This window comes from Dysidea avara, chromosome 4 (assembly GCF_963678975.1).
Source record: "Dysidea avara chromosome 4, odDysAvar1.4, whole genome shotgun sequence".
Lineage (NCBI taxonomy): Eukaryota > Metazoa > Porifera > Demospongiae > Dictyoceratida > Dysideidae > Dysidea > Dysidea avara.
Genome location: NC_089275.1, coordinates 37,853,793 through 37,877,578, shown reverse-complemented (window position 1 = coordinate 37,877,578; position 23,786 = coordinate 37,853,793). Strand labels below are relative to the sequence as shown.

The 23,786-nt window shown below is 37.9% G+C and overlaps 1 protein-coding gene across 2 annotated transcripts in view; it reads left to right on the top strand.

The window, feature by feature from the left end:
- The first annotated feature begins 363 nt into the window (after window positions 1–363).
- LOC136252030 (uncharacterized) overlaps window positions 364–23,786 on the top strand; it is a 36,781-nt gene continuing 13,358 nt past the window's right edge. Inside the window, exons 1-11 of one of the 2 annotated variants that reach the window (XM_066044368.1) lie at window positions 364–460; window positions 13,269–13,337; window positions 13,400–13,525; window positions 13,679–13,733; window positions 13,800–13,904; window positions 15,318–15,389; window positions 16,625–16,897; window positions 19,171–19,398; window positions 19,847–19,981; window positions 20,046–20,123; window positions 23,138–23,224. In XM_066044368.1, the coding sequence (XP_065900440.1) occupies window positions 404–460; window positions 13,269–13,337; window positions 13,400–13,525; window positions 13,679–13,733; window positions 13,800–13,904; window positions 15,318–15,389; window positions 16,625–16,897; window positions 19,171–19,398; window positions 19,847–19,981; window positions 20,046–20,123; window positions 23,138–23,224 (1,285 nt within the window). In that variant the 5' untranslated portion in view covers window positions 364–403. Of the gene's footprint in view, window positions 476–13,268; window positions 13,338–13,399; window positions 13,526–13,678; window positions 13,734–13,799; window positions 13,905–15,317; window positions 15,390–16,624; window positions 16,898–19,170; window positions 19,399–19,846; window positions 19,982–20,045; window positions 20,124–23,137; window positions 23,225–23,786 lie in introns of both variants that reach the window. The other variant, XM_066044367.1, reaches the window with a different exon arrangement.

Genomic DNA, 23,786 nt, shown 5'->3' with positions numbered 1-23,786 from the left:
AATTTGCTTTTAGAGAGGTTCGACAGAATTATTTTTCTCACCATGTAGTGAACAACTGGAACTCTCTTCCTAGTGGTATTGTGGAGGCTCAATCAACTGATGAATTCAAGAAGTTGTTTGACAACTTGAACAATGACATTATGTTTAGCATAGATTTATTGTAACATATAGGATCAGAATTTACAGGCTTTGCCTTTTTTTTAAATTCCTGTATAATAATAATAATAATTAGCATGTTGTCCTTGGTGGGTTTTGCTAATTAATAATAATCACCTAGTTTTCCTATAACATGTGTTGTTTCAACTCATTTTGTCATGCCATTGGCCCCGGGATCACGTGGTCTTAATCGTGATTTCCAAAAATAACATGGTGGTTAGCAGGGGCGGTACCCTGTACGAATGATATGGCGGCTGTGCATAACGCGAGACATGACGTCCCTGAGGTCACTAAGGAATCAGATGTGAGAGTAATAAATGTTAGTTATTATAGATCTACGTAACTATAGACCTACTTGTCGTTTTTTTCCATGTCACTGCGAGTGTCACTGCAAGCAGAATTACTGGAATTATAGAACAAAACCAAAAACGTATTCAAATATACTAGCCTTCTCGGAGGTCCCTAGTGGGAAAGCACTTACGATAATGCTGTAATTGAGTTTACAAAGAACCCGTTGGTTTTCATGCCCTCGCCACCACCCCCAATAGAGAGCTTTTTTTTTCTTTTTTTTTCCCGGGGTAACCAGCACCCCTTAGACCAACATTGTAACCAGCAATGTTGGTCTAAGGGGTGCTGGTTACCAACATTGTAACCAGCACCCCCAATAGAGAGCTACTAGCTAAAGTGCTGGTTTGTCAATAAACCCTATCCCATTTAGGGCGTGTCCCTTGTGTATCGCGAGCAAACGCGACTTTCCATTTTACGCATGATTACAATGTTGGTCAAGAATGTAATATCTGGCTATATGACGCCTAGCTATACGCTACTTCTCTCAGCTTTACTTAGACAATAACTAATCTAACAATAGCATACATACAATAGATATAGATCAGTTACAACAATAGAACAATATGAAACCTTTACAACAAACCATATGTGTTATGTTATGTTATGTTATTATCAATTTTGTCAAAAGACCGGGTTGTACAAAAGGACAAGCCTGTAGGCGTACTTCCCACAAAAAGCACATATACACCAGAAATTACAAAAACAATGACATAAGCAAATACACCTGTAAAACAAAACTACTACAAGAACAAAAATAAATACTAACAAAACAAGAACATTAAGTATACAGAAGATTCAAAAAAGAAAACGACGGAGGGCTAAACGGAACAAGGGTGGCTGTTTAATTCGCAGGATGGTATGGGGTATGGTATTCCACAGAAATGGGCTGTTCACAAAGAAAGAGTAACGAAACGAATTGATAGACGATGTCACAGGCCGGAGAGATAGAGGGTGACACCTTGTGGGAGCTTGGGACAACTAAAAATGTTCACTAAATGGTAAGGAATTCCTGTGGTAGAGACTATCATGAATGCAACAAATAGTAAAGTAGTTGTGACGCTGTTGAATGGTAGGCCACTTTAATGCTTGGATGCATTCGTCAGAAGACTTACTCCAACAGTGAGATGAAGGAATCCACCTACTATTGGAAGCCCAACGGGCAGCTCTACGCTGAACAGATTCCAGAGCATTGATGTTTTTAGCAGTATGAGGATGCCAAACTGGACTGGCATATTCCATAACGGGGCGGACAATGCATTTGTAAGCAGTAGATTTAATGGATGAAGGAGCATTGAACAAGCAGTGGCGAAGAAAATTGAGTGCTTTAGTAGCTTTAGCTGAAACATATTTACAGTGTTCATTCCAGTTCAGCTTTGTGTCAACTATAATGCCTAGGTATCGAATTACAGGATAACAGAAGAATCTAGATAGTATGAAGGTAAAATTGAGGAACGCTTGTTGGAAATCACTATGCTATCACATTTAATTGGATTGAGACGCAAGAGCCACTTTTTCGCCCACTGAGCTATACTTGAGAGATCAAACTGCAACAATTTAACATCATCAGGTGATGAGATTTCCTTGTAGATCGTGACATCATCAGCAAATAGTTTGACTTTGCTGTGAGATATAACAGAGGAAATGTCATTAATGAAAAGTAAAAAAAGAAGAGGGCCTAAGACTGAACCCTGGGGCACCCCTGAGGTAACCAGAAGCCATGAGGAAAACCTCCCATTAACTACAACACGCTGGCGACGACTTGTTAAAAATGCCTTTAACCAAATCAAAATATCACCAGAGATTCCAAGAGATTCCAACTTCAACAGTAAACGAGGATGGGAAACAGAATCAAAAGCCTTTGCTAGGTCTAAGAAAATGCAGTGAGTACTACTACGCTGTTCCAGAGAAGTTGCCCAATCATTAACTGCCTCCAAAAGTAAAGAAACAGTAGAGCGTTTGTGGTGAAAACCAAATTGACAGTCATTAAGAAGGTTGTGTTGTTCAAGAGCAGCAACAAGTTTGCGATGGATAATTCTCTCCATAACTTTAATAACAATGGAAGTTAGGCTTATAGGACGGTAATTACTTGTAGCGTGTTTGTCGCCTTTCTTATGAACTGGAACAACATTGGCACTAACCCAGTCTAATGGCAGTTTCCCAGATGATAGTGATAGTTGGAATAGTTGTGCCAAAGAAGGTGCAAGAAATTCTGCACCTAACTGCAGGAAGTAAATACAGCTACAACCACACATTAACAACCACATAATATAACATACAACTACAACCACATATTACTACATCTCCCCTTCTGGGATAAATAAAACTAAAACATACAAAAAATAACAAACCAGTTCAAATGAGTCCACTAGAAATAAATCGATCTGGTGGTTTAGACACTCTGCCACTTCTAGTACGAGTGTGTGTTGAATCTTGTTGGTTGTTACTGTTGGTAGGTAAATCATTGTTAGTTGGAATGGTTTCAGCGCTGGGTGGTAACTCTGATGTTGAGTTACTTGGAGTTGGAATGATATGTCTGCGATTTTGTCGAAACTGTCCATTGGGGGTTTGAACTGTATAAGACCTTGGACTAGATTCTTCGACTACTGTTCCGCTAGACTCACGATCTGGCAACCACACTGTTTCTCCTGGAAGTAGTGGTTCTAAGTTTCTTGCTCTGTGTCGACAATTGTAATTGGCTTTCTGTTTATTTCTCATATCATCCTCCTTGCTTTGTAAAGTTCTCTTGTTTGGTAACTTTGGTTGGAGAGTTTGTGAGATAGTAGGTAAAGTAGTTCTGAGTTTTCGACCCATTAACAATTCAGCTGGACTATATCCATTTTGCAAAGGAGTTGAACGGTATGTTAGTAGTGCCAATAGTGAATCATCATTTTTAGACAGTAAAGTTTTGATAGTTCGCACTGCTCGTTCTGCTTCTCCATTGGTCTGTGGATAGTTGGGACTACTGGTGACATGATCAAAACCATAATCCTTGGAAAAGTTGGAAACTCTTGTGAAGAGAATTGTGGGCCATTGTCTGACATTAAGCTCTCTGGAATACCATGACGAGCAAAGACAGTTTTAAGCTTGTGAATAACACTTGCAGAACTAGTACTTCTGAGGGAACACACTTCAATGTATCGTGAATAGTAATCGACTACTAAAACATAAGTGGTTTTCTTCCACTCAAACAGATCAATGGCCACATTTTGCCAGGGATATTCTGGAAATGGAGTTGGTTTCAATGGCTCTGTGTTTTGCTTCTTGTGCTTACAGCAAATCAGGCATTTGGAGATCATGACTTCTATGTCTTTGTTGATCCCAGGCCACCAAACAGATTGACGAGCTCTCTCACGGCACTTAGATATTCCCTGATGTCCACAATGTAACTTCCCCAAAATTTCTGGCTGCAGTGATTGAGGAATAACAATTCGGTCACCTCTGAGTAGTAGGCCATTACACACAGAAAGTTCAGCTGCTACTGAAAGGTAAGGCTTAGCACAACTTGCAATATGGCTGCGATGTGGCCAATTATCATGACAGTATTTGATCATTGTTTTGCATGTGTCATCTTCTTGCTGTCTAGCCATAATCTCTTTCAGTCTGTGTTCAGAAGCTGGTAACTGTTGCACAATGAGATTGATATAAGCTTCTACTTCTTGTTGAAACTCTTCATCATCAGTAACTCCTGATGAAACTGGTGCCCTTGAGAGTGTATCTGCCACTACGAGATCTTTGCCAGGTACATGTGATACAGTGAAGTTGAAACGCATCAGACGAAAACGAAAGCGTTGAACACGAACAGGAAGTTCATCTAAGCCTTTGTAGGTGAACAACGGCACAAGGGGTTTATGATCAGTCTGTATGTGAAAGGAAAGACCAATTAAGTAATCTCTAAACCTTTCACATGCCCATGTCACTGCCAAAGCTTCCTTTTCAATCTGGGCGTAATGCTGTTCTGTTGGAGTCATAGATCTTGAAATGTAAGCAACTGGCCTCCACTCGCCTGATGGTTGCTGTTGAGTCAATACAGCCCCCAGGCCAAACGAGGACGCATCTGCACTTACACAGGTTTTCCTGCAAGGATCAAACAAGGTAAGTACACAGTTTGAACTCACCAGGCTTTGCAGCTGTTTGAATGCCTCCTGTTGTCTACTCCCCCAAGTCCACTGATTTTTAGTGCTCAGTAGATCACGAAGAGGTTTAGTGTTCTCTGCCAAATTTGGTGTGAATTTGCCTAGTTGGTTGATCATCCCTAGAAATCTGCGTAACTCAGAAATGTTTTTAGGCTCTTTCATCTGTTGTATGGCTTTGACTTTGCTAGGGTCAGCATGGACGCCTTGTGTATCAACCAACTGTCCCAGGAATCTGATTTCTTTGCAGGAAAACTCACATTTGGCTGGATTGAGTGTAATGCCTGCAGCAGCAACTTTTTGTAAAACAACAGTCAAGTGTTTGTCATGTTCTTCCTGGGTTTTTCCATAAACTAAAATGTCGTCAATAAGGCAAACAACACCTTCCAGGCCTTGTAAAATATCTGACATACGTCTCTGAAAGTGTTCAGGAGCAGAAGTAATCCCAAATTGGAGGCGATTGAAACAATATCTGCCATAAGGAGTTATGAAAGTCATCAACAGTGCTGATTCTCTGGTCAGTTCAATTTGCCAGAAGCCTGAATTTGCATCCAGTTTCGAAAATACGGTAGCTCCCCCCAACTGAGCTAGAGTTTGCTCAACAGATGGTAGTATATGTTGCTCACGTCGCACACTCTGGTTTAGCTTGGTGAGGTCTACACAAATTCTGATTCTCCCATCAGGTTTGGGGACAACTACCATACCTGCACACCAGTCAGTTGGTTCTGAGACTCGAGAGATGACTCCCATCTTCTCCATTCGTTGTAGTTCAGTTTTGACTTTCTCCATGAGTGGTATAGCTACTCTACGAGGTACTGTGAGAGCAAACGGAGTAGCATCAGGTCTGAGATCAATGTGGTAAGCTCCTTTCATACAGCCTAAGCCTGTGAAAAGATGAGGAAATTTGGAAACAACAACTGTTTTACTCGACAACACTTCGTCAACACGAATTAGTAGCCCTAAGGATTCAATTGCAGGTCTTCCTAGAAGTGCTTTCTGTAGCTCTCTGACAACATAGATTTGTTCTTGTGTATTGGATTGATCCTTCTGTAAAGTGGCTAGAAACTTGCCCAATACTTGTAGAGAGTATTTGCTTGGGCCACGGAGTATTCTGTCTGAGGAGCTCAAAGGTTCATCTCTAGACTCTTTGTAAACATGTTCTGGTACAACTGTAACATCTGCTCCAGTGTCAATTTTAAATTCTGTCTGACTACTGTTCAGACCAAGTACAACGGTCCATGGTTGGCTTCCTCCATGTACAAAGGAAACTTCGAGAGAAACTGTATCAAGGAAAGATAGCTCTCCAGTGCTTGAGGTAACATCGGAGTTATTGTCTGAAATGTCATCCACAGCCTTAGATCAGCACACTGACTTAAAGTGTCCTTTCTTAGAGCAACGGTGACAGGTAGCATCTCTGGCTGGACATTGCTGTCGTGGATGCATTGGTGATTGTCCACAGTGAGAACAGTTGTAATTGTTTGGTGGCTGACTATGAAACTTGCTGAGAGGTTTGTGCACTGGTAGTTTGTCACTATATCTGCTGAACTGCTTGCGGACTTTGTAGCCCTGCCCCTTCTTCGGGTGTCTGCCTTTTTGCAGAACATCAATGGCGTCATCAGAGGACTTAGCCACACCCCTTACTGTGGCTTGCTGCGATTTTACAGCTTCGCTCTGGCGAACAGCATTAACAGCTTTCTGTAAATTGAGTTTGGGATCCATTTGTAGCTTCTCTGGTAGACTAGTGTCTCTGATTCCCACAACAATACGATCATGAATTAGTTCGTCGTGTAGTGTACCAAACCCACAGTGCTCTGCTAGTCCATACAAGGAAGTAATAAAAGAGTCTGCTGATTCTCCTTCTTCTTGTATGCGAGAGTTAAATTTAGCTCTCTCAAAAATAACATTTCGGCGAGCAATAAAATGATCTTGGGAACGGGTAACAACAGCGTCATACTTTTTCTGATCCTCAGTCGACAAGTTGAAGGATTGAAAAATGTCATCTGCTTTGGAGCCCATTGTATAGGTCAATGTATTGATTTGACTTTCTTCTGACTTCTCTGCGAGTCCTGAAGCATGTTTAAACCGCTCGAAACGTTTATGCCACTTAGGCCACTCTTCTGGCCTAGCGAAGTTGAAGCTAGTGGGTGAAGCTACTTGAAATGTGGCCATCCTATGGATCCCACTTCTGACACCATGTAATATCTGGCTATATGACGCCTAGCTATACGCTACTTCTCTCAGCTTTACTTAGACAATAACTAATCAAACAATAGCATACATACAATAGATATAGATCAGTTACAACAATAGAGCAATATGAAACCTTTACAACAAACCATAATACATTAGGAAACTATACAGCTACAACCACACATTAACAACCACATAATATAACATACAACTACAACCACATATTACTACAAAGAAGTCAACAAAAAACCCATTTTTTAAAAATAGTTTGACAAACGTTTTTGATTCTTCAAAGGTACAAGGTGAGTTAAAATCATCCAGTCTATCATTCTAAGTAGTAGCAAAGTCTTACAAAGAATGTTTTCAGCGAGTTTTATCGCTTTCCAAAAACCCGAGATTGAGAGAAAATCATCTTCTCGTTCAGCCTTCACCTTACACGCTGGATATGTTATAGCTCGAACCTTTCTCTATAACATACTTTCTGTTCTGTAGGCTGGCTAACTCCTGCTTGCTAAAGTTAACCAAAACGATCATTTTCTCCATTAGCTGTAATACATTTTTGACTTAGCAAACTCGGAAAGTATGTGGAAAATTTATGGTAAAACGACCACGCCTTAAAAAGGCAACCCGTCTATAGGGTTTTTATTCTAATAAATTATAGGGTTAATACTTTGTATGTATAGTACTGTTACGAGCGAGATGGAGATACTCTAATACAGCAGTCACAACCACATTTAATCATGCCAATTTATACATTGCTATTTGGATTTAGTCTCGCATAGCCAGACCCTTTTCTTTCTTTTGTGTGGGGGCAGGAAAGAAAAGGGTCTGGTGAACATAGTATAGCATCGTCGTTGGGCTATCCGGAGATTCTACTGCGCAGCTTCCAGATTGTTGATTGGCACGAATGACGTGATTTGCTAATATTTGCCATAGCTACTACTGAAATATCTATGGTAACAGGATGCAAATGCAGCAGGTCACGTCATTTGCACCAAACAACAATCTGGAAGCTGCACAGTAGAATCCCCACAATCTTGGGATAGCCCAACAACGATGCTATACTATGTTCACCAGACCTTTTTCTTTCCTGCCCCACACAAAAGAAAGAAAAGGGCCTGGCTACGTGAGACTAATTTGGGTTTTTCTTCATCATATCAAAATTTGTGTAAGATATTCCAGATTTCCGAATGGGTTACGCCCATTTCAACTAAAATAACACCATCTTCTAAACAAGTTATCATCTGACTGTTGCTTAGATCAATTGGAGTGGCCATCATTACACATTACACCAGAGACAACACTACTTCACTATCTGTCAAGTACATAACATCTTGCTCCACCAATCAGCAATTTCGTCTTCATGGTATTTCTCTGCAGTTAATAGACATTCAAATCCATCAGCCATAGATCAAGACACACGATAGTGTGTCGTGCGGCCCAAGAAGCCGGCGCGCCACACCGTGAGTATATTAACAGGAAGAAAGAAAACGCAATTTTCACACCTATGTAGCTCTGTGATTCCTTATCCGATTGGAACCAAATTTGCTAGAGACGTGCCGCCCAGTTAGGGGAGTCTACATACCAAATTTGAAGAAAATCGCTCCAGCCATGTCCGAGATACGAGCGAACAAAATTTCGTTTTAATTTCTTCGTTTTTTTCTTCTTCTTCTTCATCTTCTTCATTTCGCACACTTCGCAAAATTCGCCATAAAACACGAATGCGTGCTCGGATTGGGCTAAAATTTGGCACACTTAAAGGGCTCATTAAGGCGGATCTCCGTACCAACTTTGGTAGGAATCCGATGAACATTCACGGAGTTATGACCGATTATTTGCATAAAATAAGGTCGAAGGTCTGTCACGCCTACAGGGTAAACGCCTTGGAGGAATCAGTTGAAAATTGATATGTAGATGGAGCAACCATCGTAGGAGTGCCTTTTTGTGGTTTGAAAGGAATCGGGATAAAGACCATGGAGATATGACACAAAACCCAACCTGTGTCAAAATTACGCGATCAATTTTTATGAATAAAAAAACTATTAGTTTTCGTGTCTACCAGGCAAACCGCTTAGAGCAACGAGCTGAAAATCAGTATGTAGCTGGAATAATCATCATAGAAAGTTCTTGCAGTAGTACAGAAGAATCGGAGTACAAATCACTGAGTTATGATTCGAAAGGCAACTATGTGCAGCAAATGCGAGATCGAGATACTCTAATAGAACAGTCACCCTAATAAAGCATTCAGCTGCATGTTTAATTTACTCAGTTATATTACATTGCAAGTTATTCTGTAGGAAATTCAGCTACAAACAAGTCACCCTGTAGTCGGATCAGCTAGAAGAAGGTACCTAATAGAGAGTTCAGCTACAAAGAAGCCATCATGTAGAGAGTTCAGCTCAAATAAATCACCTGTAGAGAGTTCAGCTAGGAACAAGTCACCCTGTAGAGAGATCAGCTAGAAACAAGTCATCCTGTAGAGAGTTCAGCTAGAAGAAGTTACATTGTAGAGAGTTCGGTTACAAAGAAACTACCATGTAGAGAGTTCAGCTGCAAACAAATCACCCTGTAGAGGGTTCAGCTACAAACAAGTCACCCTCTAGAGAGTTCAGCTAGAAGAAGTTACATTGTAGAGAGATCAGCTAGAAACAAGTCACCCTGTAGAGAGTTCAGCTAGAAGAAGTTACATTGTAGAAAGTTCAGCTACAAAGAAACTACCATGTAGAGAGTTCAGCTGCAAACAAATTGCCCTGTAGAGACAAACACATCACCCTGTAGAAAGATCAGCTAGAAGAAGTTACCTTGTAGAGAGTTCAGCTACAAACAAATCACCCTGTAGAGAGTTCAGCTAGAAACAAGTCACCCTGTAGAGAGATTAGCTAGAAACAAGTCACCCTGTAGAGAGTTCAGCTAGAAGAAGTCACATTGTAGAGAGTTCAGCTACAAAGAAACTACCATGTAGAGAGTTCAGCTGCAAACAAATTGCCCTGTAGAGAATTCAGCTACAAACAAATCACCTTGTAGAAAGATCAGCTAGAAGAAGTTACATTGTAGAGAGTTCAGCTACAAACAAATCACCCTGTAGAGAGTTCAGCTAGAAACAAGTCACCCTGTAGAGAGATCAGCTAGAAACAAGCCACCCGTAGAGAGTTCAGCTAGAAGAAGTTACATTGTAGCAGTTTAGCTGCAAACAAATCACCCTGTAGAGAATTCAGCTACAAACAAATCACCCTGTAGAAAGATCAGCTAGAAGAAGTTACCTTGTAGAGAGTTCAGCTACAAACAAATCACCCTGTAGAGAGTTCAGCTAGAAACAAGTCACCCTGTAGAGAGATCAGCTAGAAACAAGCCACCCGTAGAGAGTTCAGCTAGAAGAAGTTACATTGTAGAGAGTTCAGCTACAAACAAATCACCCTGTAGAGAGTTCAGCTACAAACAAGTCATCCGGTAGAGAGATCAGTCAGAAGGATCACCTTGCAGAGAGGTTAGCTACAAAGAAATCACCCTGCTTCATCTTTTCTTCTTCCTGTAGTAAAGAAAAAATGACAGGTTAAAAAGCCCTAAAGCCAGCCATAGGCCGGCTTTATGGCCGGCTTTGGGGTATACAAATACAAAAAGAAGTGAAATCTAATCCAAAACAGCCAAGCTGTAAAAAAAGAGTGCAGCCCTGAGAAAGGCTATGGTGAAAAAAGATGTGAAATCCAAGGTGGCGGCCAAGAAATGGCTGTGATGGTAGGTTAATGGTAAAAATTTTAACAACGACAATTCAGGTGAATTTTGTGCCAAGACCAAGCGGCACCAAATTCACCTGAATTGTTGTTATTAAAATTTTTACCATTAACCTACCATCACAGCCATTTCTTGGCCGCCACCTTGGATTTCACATCTTTTTTCACCATAGCCTTTCTCAGGGCTGCACTCTTTTTTTACAGCTTGGCTGTTTTGGATTAGATACCTCTATATCCACCATCAATGCTTATCGGTTTTCCTTTTTCATCAACTCACCTTTCCTTTGGAACAACGTACCTTCCAATATCTTACAGATAACTGACCCCAAACTATTCCATGTTGCCCTCCGGCGCTTTCTTTTTTAACTAAATGTTGCTTTGTATTTATGTGCTATTGTACTGTTTTATTTGTTGTTTGTGTATTTGTGTATCGTCCTTGTATCTTGTACTGTTTTGTCCTTTTGGGGAGCACGTTTGCAGGCTCAGCCTTTTGTGCAATCCTTGTCATTTGACTAAAATTTATAATAATGATAATGATAATGAAGGTGCCATAACTTCCACGTACTCTGGTTAACAAACATGAAGTTTGGTTTATCAGATTCCTTGATGAAAGGCGATTCGATTCATGTGTAAGTTCTTTGTGTAGTAACGAAGGGGAAGCTAAAAAGGAGCCTTGTACTGCAAAATTTACATGTTCAGAATGCCTGTAAAAACTGTGTTTTTAAACATATCTCTGTAAACTAAACTGTTTAACAATTTGTACGGTTGGAGTCTTATTAAGCATCCTTCGCTGCATAAAATGATACCAAATTTAGTGAAGTTGGTTGAGGATAACAACTTGTAAATTGGGATTTTCCTGGTGAAATAATTAAATTTTCCAATAGGTTATAATAATTTATGGAGCGCGTATTATGTCATCATCAGCAGTAAATAACTGTCGCTATGGTGACATTTTCCCATTTGTACGGTCGGCATTGGATAGAGAAATTCAAGAGCTTTCTTTTATATTGTATGGTGTGCTATAGAGATTTTGTGAGTTAAAGGTTGTAAATTAGTGTTTTTGTATGTAGTGTAATACATGTATTTTGCATTGGACAAGGAGTGATGAAATTTTGTGACCTGGCCTGCGAAAATAGGGAATGCGGGCACAAACTACATCCCATCACTCTACAGGTCATATCTTATTACTGGAAAAGTATATTTCCATTCTGTAACTTGCATCATAATGCCAATTAAATGCTTACTAAGAGCTGAAAATTGCAATTTCATAGCATAATGGTTCAAAACGTTATGAGTGATGAAAGTGTGAAAAAGTAGGCAAAAATCATGTGCCCACATACCCCATTATCGCAGGCCCAGTCACATTTTATGATCAGCCTGTTTTACCAAGTTGAGGTTCAAAAAAGATATTAAACAGATGTTAGATTTATTTAATGCATAATTCTTAATTTTTAAGGGTTTGACCTATGCAGTTTTTTAATGTTGATAACCACCTGAAAATGCTTGATTTGACGAATCCCATACATATGTTTTGATATGTACTGTAGCTACCATCACCTCTTGTTTCACTACTTTTTATCACTGGAACCTTATTTCATTTTAAATTATTTTTTATAACATTGATTTTATGGCTTCTTTGTTGTCTAGAGGAAAATTCAATAAACTGTTAAAATTTCAGCAAATAATTTTTACCAATAGACAGCAAGAAGAGCAAAGCAATCAGTTTGTATAGTGACTATACTGAATTACAGGGGCTCATTTAATGGATCATAAGTCATGAATGGAGTTTGTCTCGTTGAGGTGGAGAATTTGTCAATATACAGTGTTTGGCCTAAGTATATGAATGTACCCGTGCTTTTAAGCAAGAAGCTAGGCTTAGAAAAACGGCCATGATAATGTTATACTTTTCCATAATGTAAGCAAACACACATACGTAACTCACACTTGCTTTATGGTACAAAAACAAAACAAAAATATTCTTACTCTCCCTAATCCGTTGGTACGTATAGAAGTTACATATATCGATTGGAGTATTATTCACTGTTTATTGAAGCGTTCATAAAAATTATATTTTTAGCATGCATTTTTACACTCTGTATTTCAATGTGATTTATCTAAACAATAGAATCAGGGGCGTAGCTAGCCAGAATGTGGTGGAGGGGCAGGCATCCCCCACAAAACACTCAACTTTATTCATAATTACACAAAAGGCTAATGACCCAATGATGGGCTAGCCAACATACGGTGTTGTATTAAAGCTTATGTAACTAGCTACAACTGATTGCTACCAGTTATCACTTATCAATGGAAGTATTTTCATCAAGTATCATCGCATGTGCCACAACTGTAGTCTAACAAATTCTCCCACAATCCAGTAGAACTATTTTAGTACAAATACAGTGTGTCACAGTTACCACAGTCTGTGCTGCAGTTCTAGCACACTGGTATAGTATGACAAGCTCACTCACTTCAGCACGTGAAATTCAAAATGCCAGGTAATAGAATCGATCAACACTGCAACCATATCCAAGTGAGAGTTACTCCAAAATGAAACAGGATCAAGTTTATAATCATTTTGAAGATGTTGCTTTTTTTACAATGGCAGCCTTAGTGTAGGTCCCCTAGATGACAATGCATTGATGATTGCCTACTATTGAACCTAATAATGATGTTTTATCCTATTGTATACTTTTGAGTTACTGTGAATTCTTTTCAGAGACCAGTTCACTACTCTACTACACCACAGCATCAGGTGCTAAGGGATGATATTGCTGCAATGCTTGAAGTATGAAACACTACTACAATAATTGTATAAATTTAATGTTGAATTGATATGTAATTTTTCAGGTTGAGAATCACCACATTTCTGAAATAAGATCCAAGATGGTGATGCTAAAATATAATGCTGATGAGTTGGAGAAAAAGCTGACATTATTATTACAGGAACTGAACAAGTATAATTCAGAAGTAAAAGTATGTATTGTGTTGCTGTATGCTTTGTGACTGTAAGACGCATAAAGATTAATTGTGTGAGATGTACTGTAGGCTCACTCATCATAATCATAACAGCTGGATATGCTTTACATATGAATAAATATACTGCATCAATGTACTTTATTTCAATAGAGTTTTATCAACAGAAAAAGATCATTAGAAGCAAAAGCAAATCAATTCAAAAGAGGTAAGTAGCAAGTACCCATTTTTGATGTATTGATAGATTTACTTTCTTTACTTATTTGTTTTCTAGGAACTAAAGAAGTACAATCAGCGCATCCAGTTATTTATAGTAAAACTGATAATGGTGATAGTGCTCCTGTAACTGTGTCTACTCCATTAACTATTAATAATCTGTGTAAGGGTTGATGCACTTAATTAATTATTATAAACATGTTCGTGGTTGTACCAAGGATTTTTGCACATTGAAGTGCAGTACATAGATGCAGCTTATCCAGGATTTTTTATGTTTTAAATTTTGGTGTGTAGCTATATTTGAAGAGTTTCATATCTTATTTTTCCATTTCATTCACGTGTAGCTATGAAACACTTAAATACCTGTTTTGGCACTCATATGATAGACATAGATAAAACTTGGCTTCATCAAATAACATATGCGACCTAATTTTAGAAAACCGTTGATATCCGCAAAATTTTCAAAATGCATTTTATTTGTTCTTTGTTTTCTACAGGGACAGAGGAATGGACTAGCTAAGTTTCAGCTTGATAAGGTAAGTAGCGTTGGAAATACAGCACTAGACAGCCAGACGAGCGAATAAATTGATATGTACAGAAACTATCGAGAAAAGAATCTACAGGCATTTACTTAAACCATCAAAATTTACTGATACAATGGCATACAGAATTGAATCTTAGCTCATTGTGTTCACCATGAATTGGTGCATCCACCAAGGTATAGTTGTTGCCCCAGGCATACTTCTGTGTTTGAAAAGGTTGGAAAATTCACTGAAAACGATAGTCGGTAAATTCTTTTGTCACCGTAATGTAAACAAATGTCTGTAATTTTGAAATACTTTTGTGTATGGAGATGAAATGAAGCTTTTTGTACTCCCTATGAATAGGCGAACACGATGATGCCCAGGATTTATCCATTGGAGGCTTAATTCGCCCACCAGTGAGGCACTAAAAACTTGCATAATTTTTTTTCTGGAGCTTGCATTTTTTACCCATAGTTTTTAAATGCGTTTTATCACAAAAGTACTATTGTGCGTATATCGATGGTTTTCCAAAATTTGGTCACATATAACATGCAACTATGGAAAAGAAATGGCAACAATTGGTTGGACAGATGACTGTAGTTGTAGCATTTCTGTCTTGCCAAAACCATGAAAATTACATAATTATTATGTGGCTGACACTGTGAGTGATGCACCTATCAAAGTCAAACCCCACCTTAAGGGGTCCCATACACTATCTGTAGATTTGAAATTCATCCCTGGGGTTGTAAACAATAGTAATTAGTAAGGGTTTACATTACAAGCGATCAAATCCTGTATTGAGAAATAAAAACACTGGCAAGCTATTTTGTCCCCTTGCAAAGTATTTTGTAAGTCCACTATATTGGTTCATATACTCTGAGGGAGGGAGTGGGACATGACTTTGATAGGTCCATTACCATTTATTGCACATTGCACAATATTTGCTCAATATGCACAATATTTATTCCACAATATTCCACAAGGTGCACAGCAGCAGTACAGCATTCTTGTGATGTATGTGTAATTATTATATTATTTTCCTGTTATGTCAGCTACTGGTTTGGATACTACAAGTAGACGAAATCCTGATACAAAAATACCTCGAAAGTTACTTAACCAAACAGGTATAAACGCATTATGTAAGTAGATAATTAAAAACCTTATTGTAGGCAGTTATTTAATGGTACATGCATGTATGTATAAAGTATACAGAAACATGACTTTCATATAGGTAAACAATTCACTTGCTATCAGTGATCTTATTATATTAATTATAACTTCTGTACATGCAATGGTGTCAGTAAGGCCATATACATTTTTGTAGTACTACAACTAAAAGGGTAAATTTTACATTTGAGTAAGGAACAAAGACAAAAAAAGGAATGAACAAGGGAAGTCATCTACACCTGCAGCTCTACTATACTTGACATTTAATTCCTTCTTCAGCCTGTCAATCGTATATTAGCTGTGACTGAAGTTGGGATTAAATACCATCTAGTGTATGTAGCTGCTGGTCCCTTGGTTCATTTGCTTTATATCTCGCATGTAAAATTTATAATGTTTCCTTGCACTTGTTTGATTACAGACACGTAACATAATTCATTACCATTGCATACTTGCATCAAGGGAAAGAATGGTGCCACATACATTAATCACATGACTGAACATACCCCCCGATTATCAATGACTGTTCTTATTCAGCCATGTTCAAACCTCCTGCGATATATCATTACAAACTAAAGTCAAATAACAGTACAAGAAGTGCTCAGTCCAGTCACTATGCTACATACCAGTTTTGCTTTAGTTCCCACTCATTATACAGCATTACAAATGAAGAACAGTACGAGAAACACCTCTGCTATCAATCCATACAAAAGTATTAAACACTAAAGCCATGTCACGAGTTACCACCAATCAACACCTACATGGTAGTGGAAAGAGAAATGGGACACAAAGTAGACTGATTTTGACAGTGAAATTGATAGTGTATTTATTTAGCTTTGCGTTCAAACCTTCTGTCATGGGCAATAGGACTGTTTTCCCAGATCCCATATAGTCACAAATGAACTTATAAAATGCACAGACATGTAGGGTTCTTGGCTTCTTGCAGAATCATACCTCTTGTAAATACGTGTATATGTGACATTCTCAATCACACAAAGTGTATTTGGGATAATTTGAGGTCACTCTGAGTGAGCATATCTAGCTGGAAAATTTTCTTGTATTTTTTTATAATAACGTTGCCAGTACTCTAACCGTTAAAAATATGATATACTCGTCAAGAACATTTGTTTCAAACTTAACAATGACAATAACTGCTGAAACTACTGTAGTACAGTTTATCTTTTCAATTCCACAGATTTGTCAGAGTTGAGATCACGTTATGATGATATTATCAAGAACATGCCTGACAACTATTATGAGACTGTACAACTATTAGAAAGAGAATTGTGTGATACTCACATCTCATCAATATTTGACTGTTCTCACTTTACTGCTGCTAATCAGATAATACTTGAGTGTCTTATTGAACAAGTGACATGTAAATCAGATATTTTAGATCTTTGTGAATCATTGTCACTGTTGAAAAATGCTGCACAGCTAACCAGTGTATTAGATAATCTTAGAAAGGGTGAGTGATGATGTCTGAACCCAGTCTCAATCTTGTAAACAATTAAGTATACAATATGCATATTATGCAGTAAGTACTCTATTAATAGAAATGTTAAGTTAATGTTTGCATAGCTTTGTACATACAGTATATTTTTATGTATGTACATAGGCTAGTTCCCTCATACCCCTCCTACTCCCAAGTTTACATTACAACACTCAAACAAATATCCAGAGTTTATAAATGTGCCATGAAGCCACCTAATTTCAAAGGCAAATTTCAGGGTACATATCTTATAAACCCTGGCTGGCTATGGTACATTGTAGGTACATATCTTATAAACCCTGGCTGGCTATGGTACATTGTAGGTACATATCTTATAAACCCTGGCTGGCTATGGTACATTGTAAATGTACCATGGCCTTGATATGGGAACAGTACCGCCAATTTCTTTATATACAAACTCAAGCCAAAATCAATTGTGGGAATTTATTTTTGGTCATGTGACAAAAGTCATGTATTCAATTTTGCATCCTACAGCACTCAGATGGAAGCGATTTGTCATCCTTGCCATCCTATGAGTTGAGTAGGCTTAAGTCTATTATGCTCCAAAATCTTCCAATTATTCTTTCTGGCAATTCTTTTTTATTCACCTACGTATTATTCTCAGAATTATTCCCTATCTATCCTATTATTCACAAAATTATTCCTGAAATTTGTGCTAAATAATAAGCATATTAATACGATTTACAAGTGACTGCTATAGTAGAATTATGGACTCTAAGTTGACTGCTATAGTAGAATTATGGACTCTAAGTTGACTGCTCTATTAGAGTAAATGACTGCTCTATTAGAGTATCTCAAACGTTTCAACCATTTTTATGCTTAAATTATTTCAGTAGTGTATTTAAACGAGTTTTGCATAATTTTGCACCATTTATCCCTAGAATTCATCCAATTATTCCGGAATATTTCCCAATTCTTTCAACTACCTATGATTCCTGAAATTATGCTTGCATAATAGATGCATGCCTAGTGTTGAGAAACATTGGATTAATGTGAGAACTAGTGCTACAGCATATTCTCAAGTGGTTCACCACATTTTCGAATACGAACCACGTCCTCTTTTCGAGTAACATGAGATAAACACTCTACAGTGAAACTTACCCCTATAAATGTTTAGTAAATGTTGCAAATAGGTAAAATGATGCAGCTGCTTTAAAATGCTTGTAAAATCACTTAATTGAACTTTCCATGATACCTTTAGGACTTGCCCATTCATGTTAGCAAATGTAGTCACAAGGTTATTTGCTGCTGTCCCATAATCAAATTTTACAAGTTGGTCTATATAATAAATTCAGTGATCGGTCTCATATTGGCTTGGGTGGTTAACCGCTCGCAGACTCTTAGCCTGCAATTGGCATAGCACATACCAGTTGTATCATGTGCCCTTGTAATGTGCCTGATATGTACACCCATGCTCTCAGACCTGACAGCCCTCAAGCTTGGGTGTACAAGCAAATCACTCGGGGGCCCACAATACAACTAGTACTTTTAAAAATACTCCCGCTGTCACCACTGTTGCAACATGAAGTAATGCTGAAACCAGAGTTGGGCCCACTATTGCGTCCGACAATCAAGTATCCAATCCTAGTTGTGCCGATTTCCCTACCACACCCCAAAATAAGCACAATCCTACTACTTCCAACACTACCACATCCTTCTCTACCATACAATTTAATGCTTCATAATTCAATGTCCCATGCTAATTCAATAACAAAAACATCCCTATCACTAACCCCAAATCTCCCACTCTATTTACTATCATCACATTTATCATTCCACTACTTGCCAATATTTACCCACTGCAAAGCCCTATTTACAAATATGATCATCCCACAAGTAACTCTAAATAATTATCACTCACCACTAATACACCTGTACCAACATAAAAAAAATCGTAAATCTACAGAAGTGTAGGTCTTCCTTTGTATAATCTAATGAATATAAATGTACTATTAGATACTCCCAAAACAATAAATGTCATAACTGAAGTTATACTATATAGCTCATTGTATCCCAAATTTCCCTAATACTGTCCCCAATTTCCTAAATCCAAATAAATGACTGATGCATGATAGTTTCCTGAAATTGGTTTGAAAAAATGTGTGTATGTACTACGTATATGTATTTGCATATGCCACACACCCACGTAAGCAAGCAAGCTATATCTGAAATGAAGGCTGTTTTACAGACCATATTGATGGTAGCTACTGTATTTGTCTTGTTTACAGCTGTGGTGGAAAATCTACAGACAGTACAACCACAACAGCAGCAGCAGCAACAACAACAAAAGCAACAACAGCAGCAACAGCAACAATCTCAGCGTCAACCACAACAACAACAACAACAACAACAACAGCTAGATACAAGTGGACATGAAACAGCAAGTCAAAATCCATTGTCTAACCAAGCTACCAGCAATACTCCCCATAATAATGTGAATGCTACAAGTCAAAGTGGTAAGCCTAAAGCTCACAAAGGTATATGTATACCAACCTCACTACCATGAATTTGGATAGAAATTTGAATATGGTGGATTCATTTCAATTCACCAAATATTTCTTCTCCAATTTCTGCTTAGCATTTCAATAAGCATTGTTGAGCATCTGTTGTAACATGTACATAAAAATTATCAAATATCATCTTCCAAATTTCATCAAGAGTTAATTTTTTTATTCCTTCAAATTTTTTAGAATACACAGGCATCCCAGTATTCCTGTGTAACATTACTGTGTTATGGTTGCTAAGGTTATGATTTTGCTTTGTGTGCGTGCGTGCGTGCGTGCGTGCGTGCGTGCGTGCATGCGTGCGTGCGTGCGTGCGTTAATGTATGAGTATAAATCCACTACTGACATGAGATACACAAATGTACATATGCATTTTATTCATAATTCACCTTATACATAGCTGATGATGATAGTGATGAGACAATGACTTCAGATGATGTCATGTCACGGGCTATGGGACCAGTTAATCAGATGGGAATGGAACAATGGTTATCTGCCTTCACTGGTGGAGCAGGTAACTCTACCAGCAGTTCAGGTAGTTTTAATAGAAAAGTAATTGTGAGTGTTGATATTAACGTAGTGCTCTTGCATAACTATAGCTGAGAGCCAGCAATTTACACAAGCCATGGGGTCTGTGCTATCTGGTATGATGGGAAATTTAGCAAACCAATCACAAGGTACATACATACAGTACCAGTCAATATTGTCAGTGTATAACACACAGTTTAAAGTAAGACATAAGTATAGTGACTAACTCATTTAGAATATTTTGTGTGCTCTTTGTATGTATGGTCCATTTCTTTCCTCATTTTTGCTGTGTACATGTACGTACTGTATATGCCTGACTTTACAGGATATAAGCAAGTGCTAGCGAATGGCATCCCTCAAATGCATTAAAATACATATGACCATCTCAGCAAGAACCAGAAGCATGTGTTATGAGAAAATGAAATTTATAAAAACTTTGTATAATTATGCATGCTACAAAGGAATTATATGCAAGTTTTTATCGGGCCATTACTCAGAGAATCAAGACTCAAATTGATTTAAAATATACACCATCTCATTTGCCTGCTCATGGAGAGTTCGAAAATCTTCATTTTGTTTCTTTAGCCCCAATGGTATGCATGTTACGTGAGTTGTTTAAGATGCGGTAAACGTAAACAAAATTGTCATCATTTCTCTAAACTGCCTTCATATCCATATGCGTAAGTATCTACAGGTCTAATGCTATACTTTGGTTGATTTGCTAATCCATGGTGAACATTTTAAGCCAAATTGCAATGTTGAACATTAATGCAAATAGATATCATGGTTGTGAATGTAAATGCCTGTAGTTTATTTTCAGTATCGTCGCTGTACAAATTGATTGTTTTGTTCTTCCTACTGTGTAGTGCTATAATTCCAAAACTACTCGCCACAGAAGGCTGAAACTTTGATGATCCATTCCTTGGACACTGCAGATAAAGTTAAGAATTAAAAAAAAATCGGAAGTTGTGCAAACTCTTTTGCTAAGCCGGGACACATATGAGAGTGATCATCTGGATCATGTTTTATCTGGTCTTGTCCACTTTTTAGACCATGGCAAGATAATTAGTAGTCAAATTTCATTGGCTACATACTCACAGAGATCTAAATCCTATAGGTCCCTTGTTTTGTTTTGCCTAATTAGCAACACATGGGTATTTAACTGGATAGTACAAAAAACAAGAGTGGTACTTATAGTAGCACTCTTGTTTTGCTTGGGTGCCACAGCACAGGGCCTTTGAGATACTAAATTCCAGAAAATCCTGAAGCCTAACTATTCTACAAAGCATTAGGGTCTGACCCAGATTCTTATTTGCATTGATTATGTCATCTTACTTGAACATGATGGAAACATATCTCCTCAAGATGTTTTGAAACAAACCATTGCTGGTGAATATATTCTGTTCGAGAAACTCAAAGGAAGATAAATGTATAAGCAATACACATGAGGTTTCATGACTGCTCTATTAGAGCAATGACTGTTTGGTTAGAGAGTTTTGATTGTTCGGTGCTATAATATATAACACTCCTCAAGGACATGCGTATAACCATTTTCATATGATCTGTATACAATCCTTGCTACCTTTCAGTGGTAACTCATTGGGAAGCATTAATACAGTATGAAAATTGCTACAAGTGAATCAGTTTTGCATATGAGAGTACCTTTGAGTAAACATTCCTGTGTTACTGTTTGGTTAACATATACCCTGCATCTATACATCTGTCTTTCGCTTTTACAAAAAAATCTTTGTTGCGTATAACACAGGACCAATTATGTAATATTTCCACAAAAGTAAGTTTCAGTACACTCCACTACTGTAATTTACATGGATCACATCTAGGTGAGATCCTGACCCAGACTACTATTGTAGGTCAGTCATCTGGGTCAGTGTTGCTGATCCATTTCAATCCTGTTGTAGGTATATTGTTTGTAAAGATACATATGTGACTGGATTTTGGAAAAACCATCCATTTCGCACATTAGAAATTTCGAGATAAACAGTTTAGAATTCAAGCCAGCATAACTCTCCAAGGATAGCAAGCACGTGTATGAAATTTACACTAAAGATGCATCAATCTGTTACCTTTCAGACCACTTCCTGTACTTGTAGCTGTTTGTAGAGTTTCCTGCCAAATAAGATAGAAAATCTGAGCTGTTGGATGAGCAAAATAGTATCACGAGTGCTCACAAAGGAGTGGGGGGTGGCGGGGTGGGCAAGGGTTAGACCTCAAAATGGAGGCAGACCACGATTGGAGTCCAGAGATGAGATTACAGGACTGTACTGGCACCTTAGTAACTGATATGTAGCAAAATCCACAGAAAAAATGTCTGGCCAACATTGTCAGGCTGTCCACCAGTAAACCACTGATTCTTGCCAAGCCAAGTCCTTCAAAAGGCCTAAAACCGCCATTCGAGCTCTACACACACCCCAGAAAAGACGTCTGTTGAAACCAGCCTCGAGTAGTTCGAGTGGTACTGAGTGTCAAAACTACTAGTATGATAGTGTAGCTATCTACTGGTGGTGTTAGTTTGATTTTGCCTGATGTGCAATTTGGATCGGTTTTGTAAAATCTGGTCACATATACTGTATTGTTATTAAGTACCTGTAAATTGAAGCAATTTCAGTATTGCATGAATGACATCACTAGCAGCATTGTATTCAGTGTTAAAAAGTCTACGAATAGGCTATATCACAGATATATTTCTACTGTCTGATTTAGGTATCATTGCTTTCCATCAATATTAAGTTATGTGAGCAAGTACATGTATAGCAGGTTTGTTCACCATATTTTAACTTCTAGTAATCTTCTGTGCCTATATATACATTAAATTACACATACCTTTTTTCATCAAGGTAAAGTAAAAGATGACACAATCAGTCACCACCAAATCACCCAATTCTCAATCAGAACATACCCTACATTGTTGCAGTATAGTAGTTCATTACAAGTTAAAAGTTACAACAGGAACGAAGGGACAACTGAAACAAAATAAACATTTCAGTACCTTGGTCCCCCATAGATTTAGGATGTTCAAAGCTTTTATGTTGATACTGTGAGAAAGGAAAATAATCACATGTGTATTAACTATGAAACGTATTAATTTGTGACTAAGTTGATGTGCACATTGCTGTTTCTGTAACCATAAAAGTTCTATCGATAGGTGAGAGCCAGTCAGCTGATCCATTTACACAAACTATGGCATCTATGTTCTCTGGTATGATGGGGAATCCAACAGATTCATCTCAATGTAAGTTGTAATAAATTACTGTTACTGTGGGTGTAACTAAAGCACATAGTACTTGATGTTGGCAGTGTTGTCAATGTAAAAATGTTCATCCAAGACATACAGTAAAATCACAATATTATCTAGGCTTGCAAATATTCTTGCAGGATTATTTTACCTGGGGTTGCAGCTGCAGTATTGGAAGCTCAGAAACTTAAAAATAAACAACATCCTACATATGTATGTAGCTACTATTGTTATGTTGTGAGTTTCATCATTAAGGGACGTTGTCCCCAAAATCACCCTTGATGCAGATAACCAACCACTGTGCAATGAAATCTATGGGAAGCACAGAGCTACATAGGAATCAAGTGTTAATGACTGATCAGTTACTAAATTACTGTGTTACAAACTCTGTGCTTTGGAAATTATTTCTAGGATTTTTCCTACGTGCTTTACTTCAAGTAACTTAATACCACCACTGAAAATTCTGTTTTATTATCCTTTTTTTATTTGTTTTAAAATTTGTTGTAGTGTTTAACTACATGCAGTGTATCTCATGATTTGCTATTGTATGTACTTATCT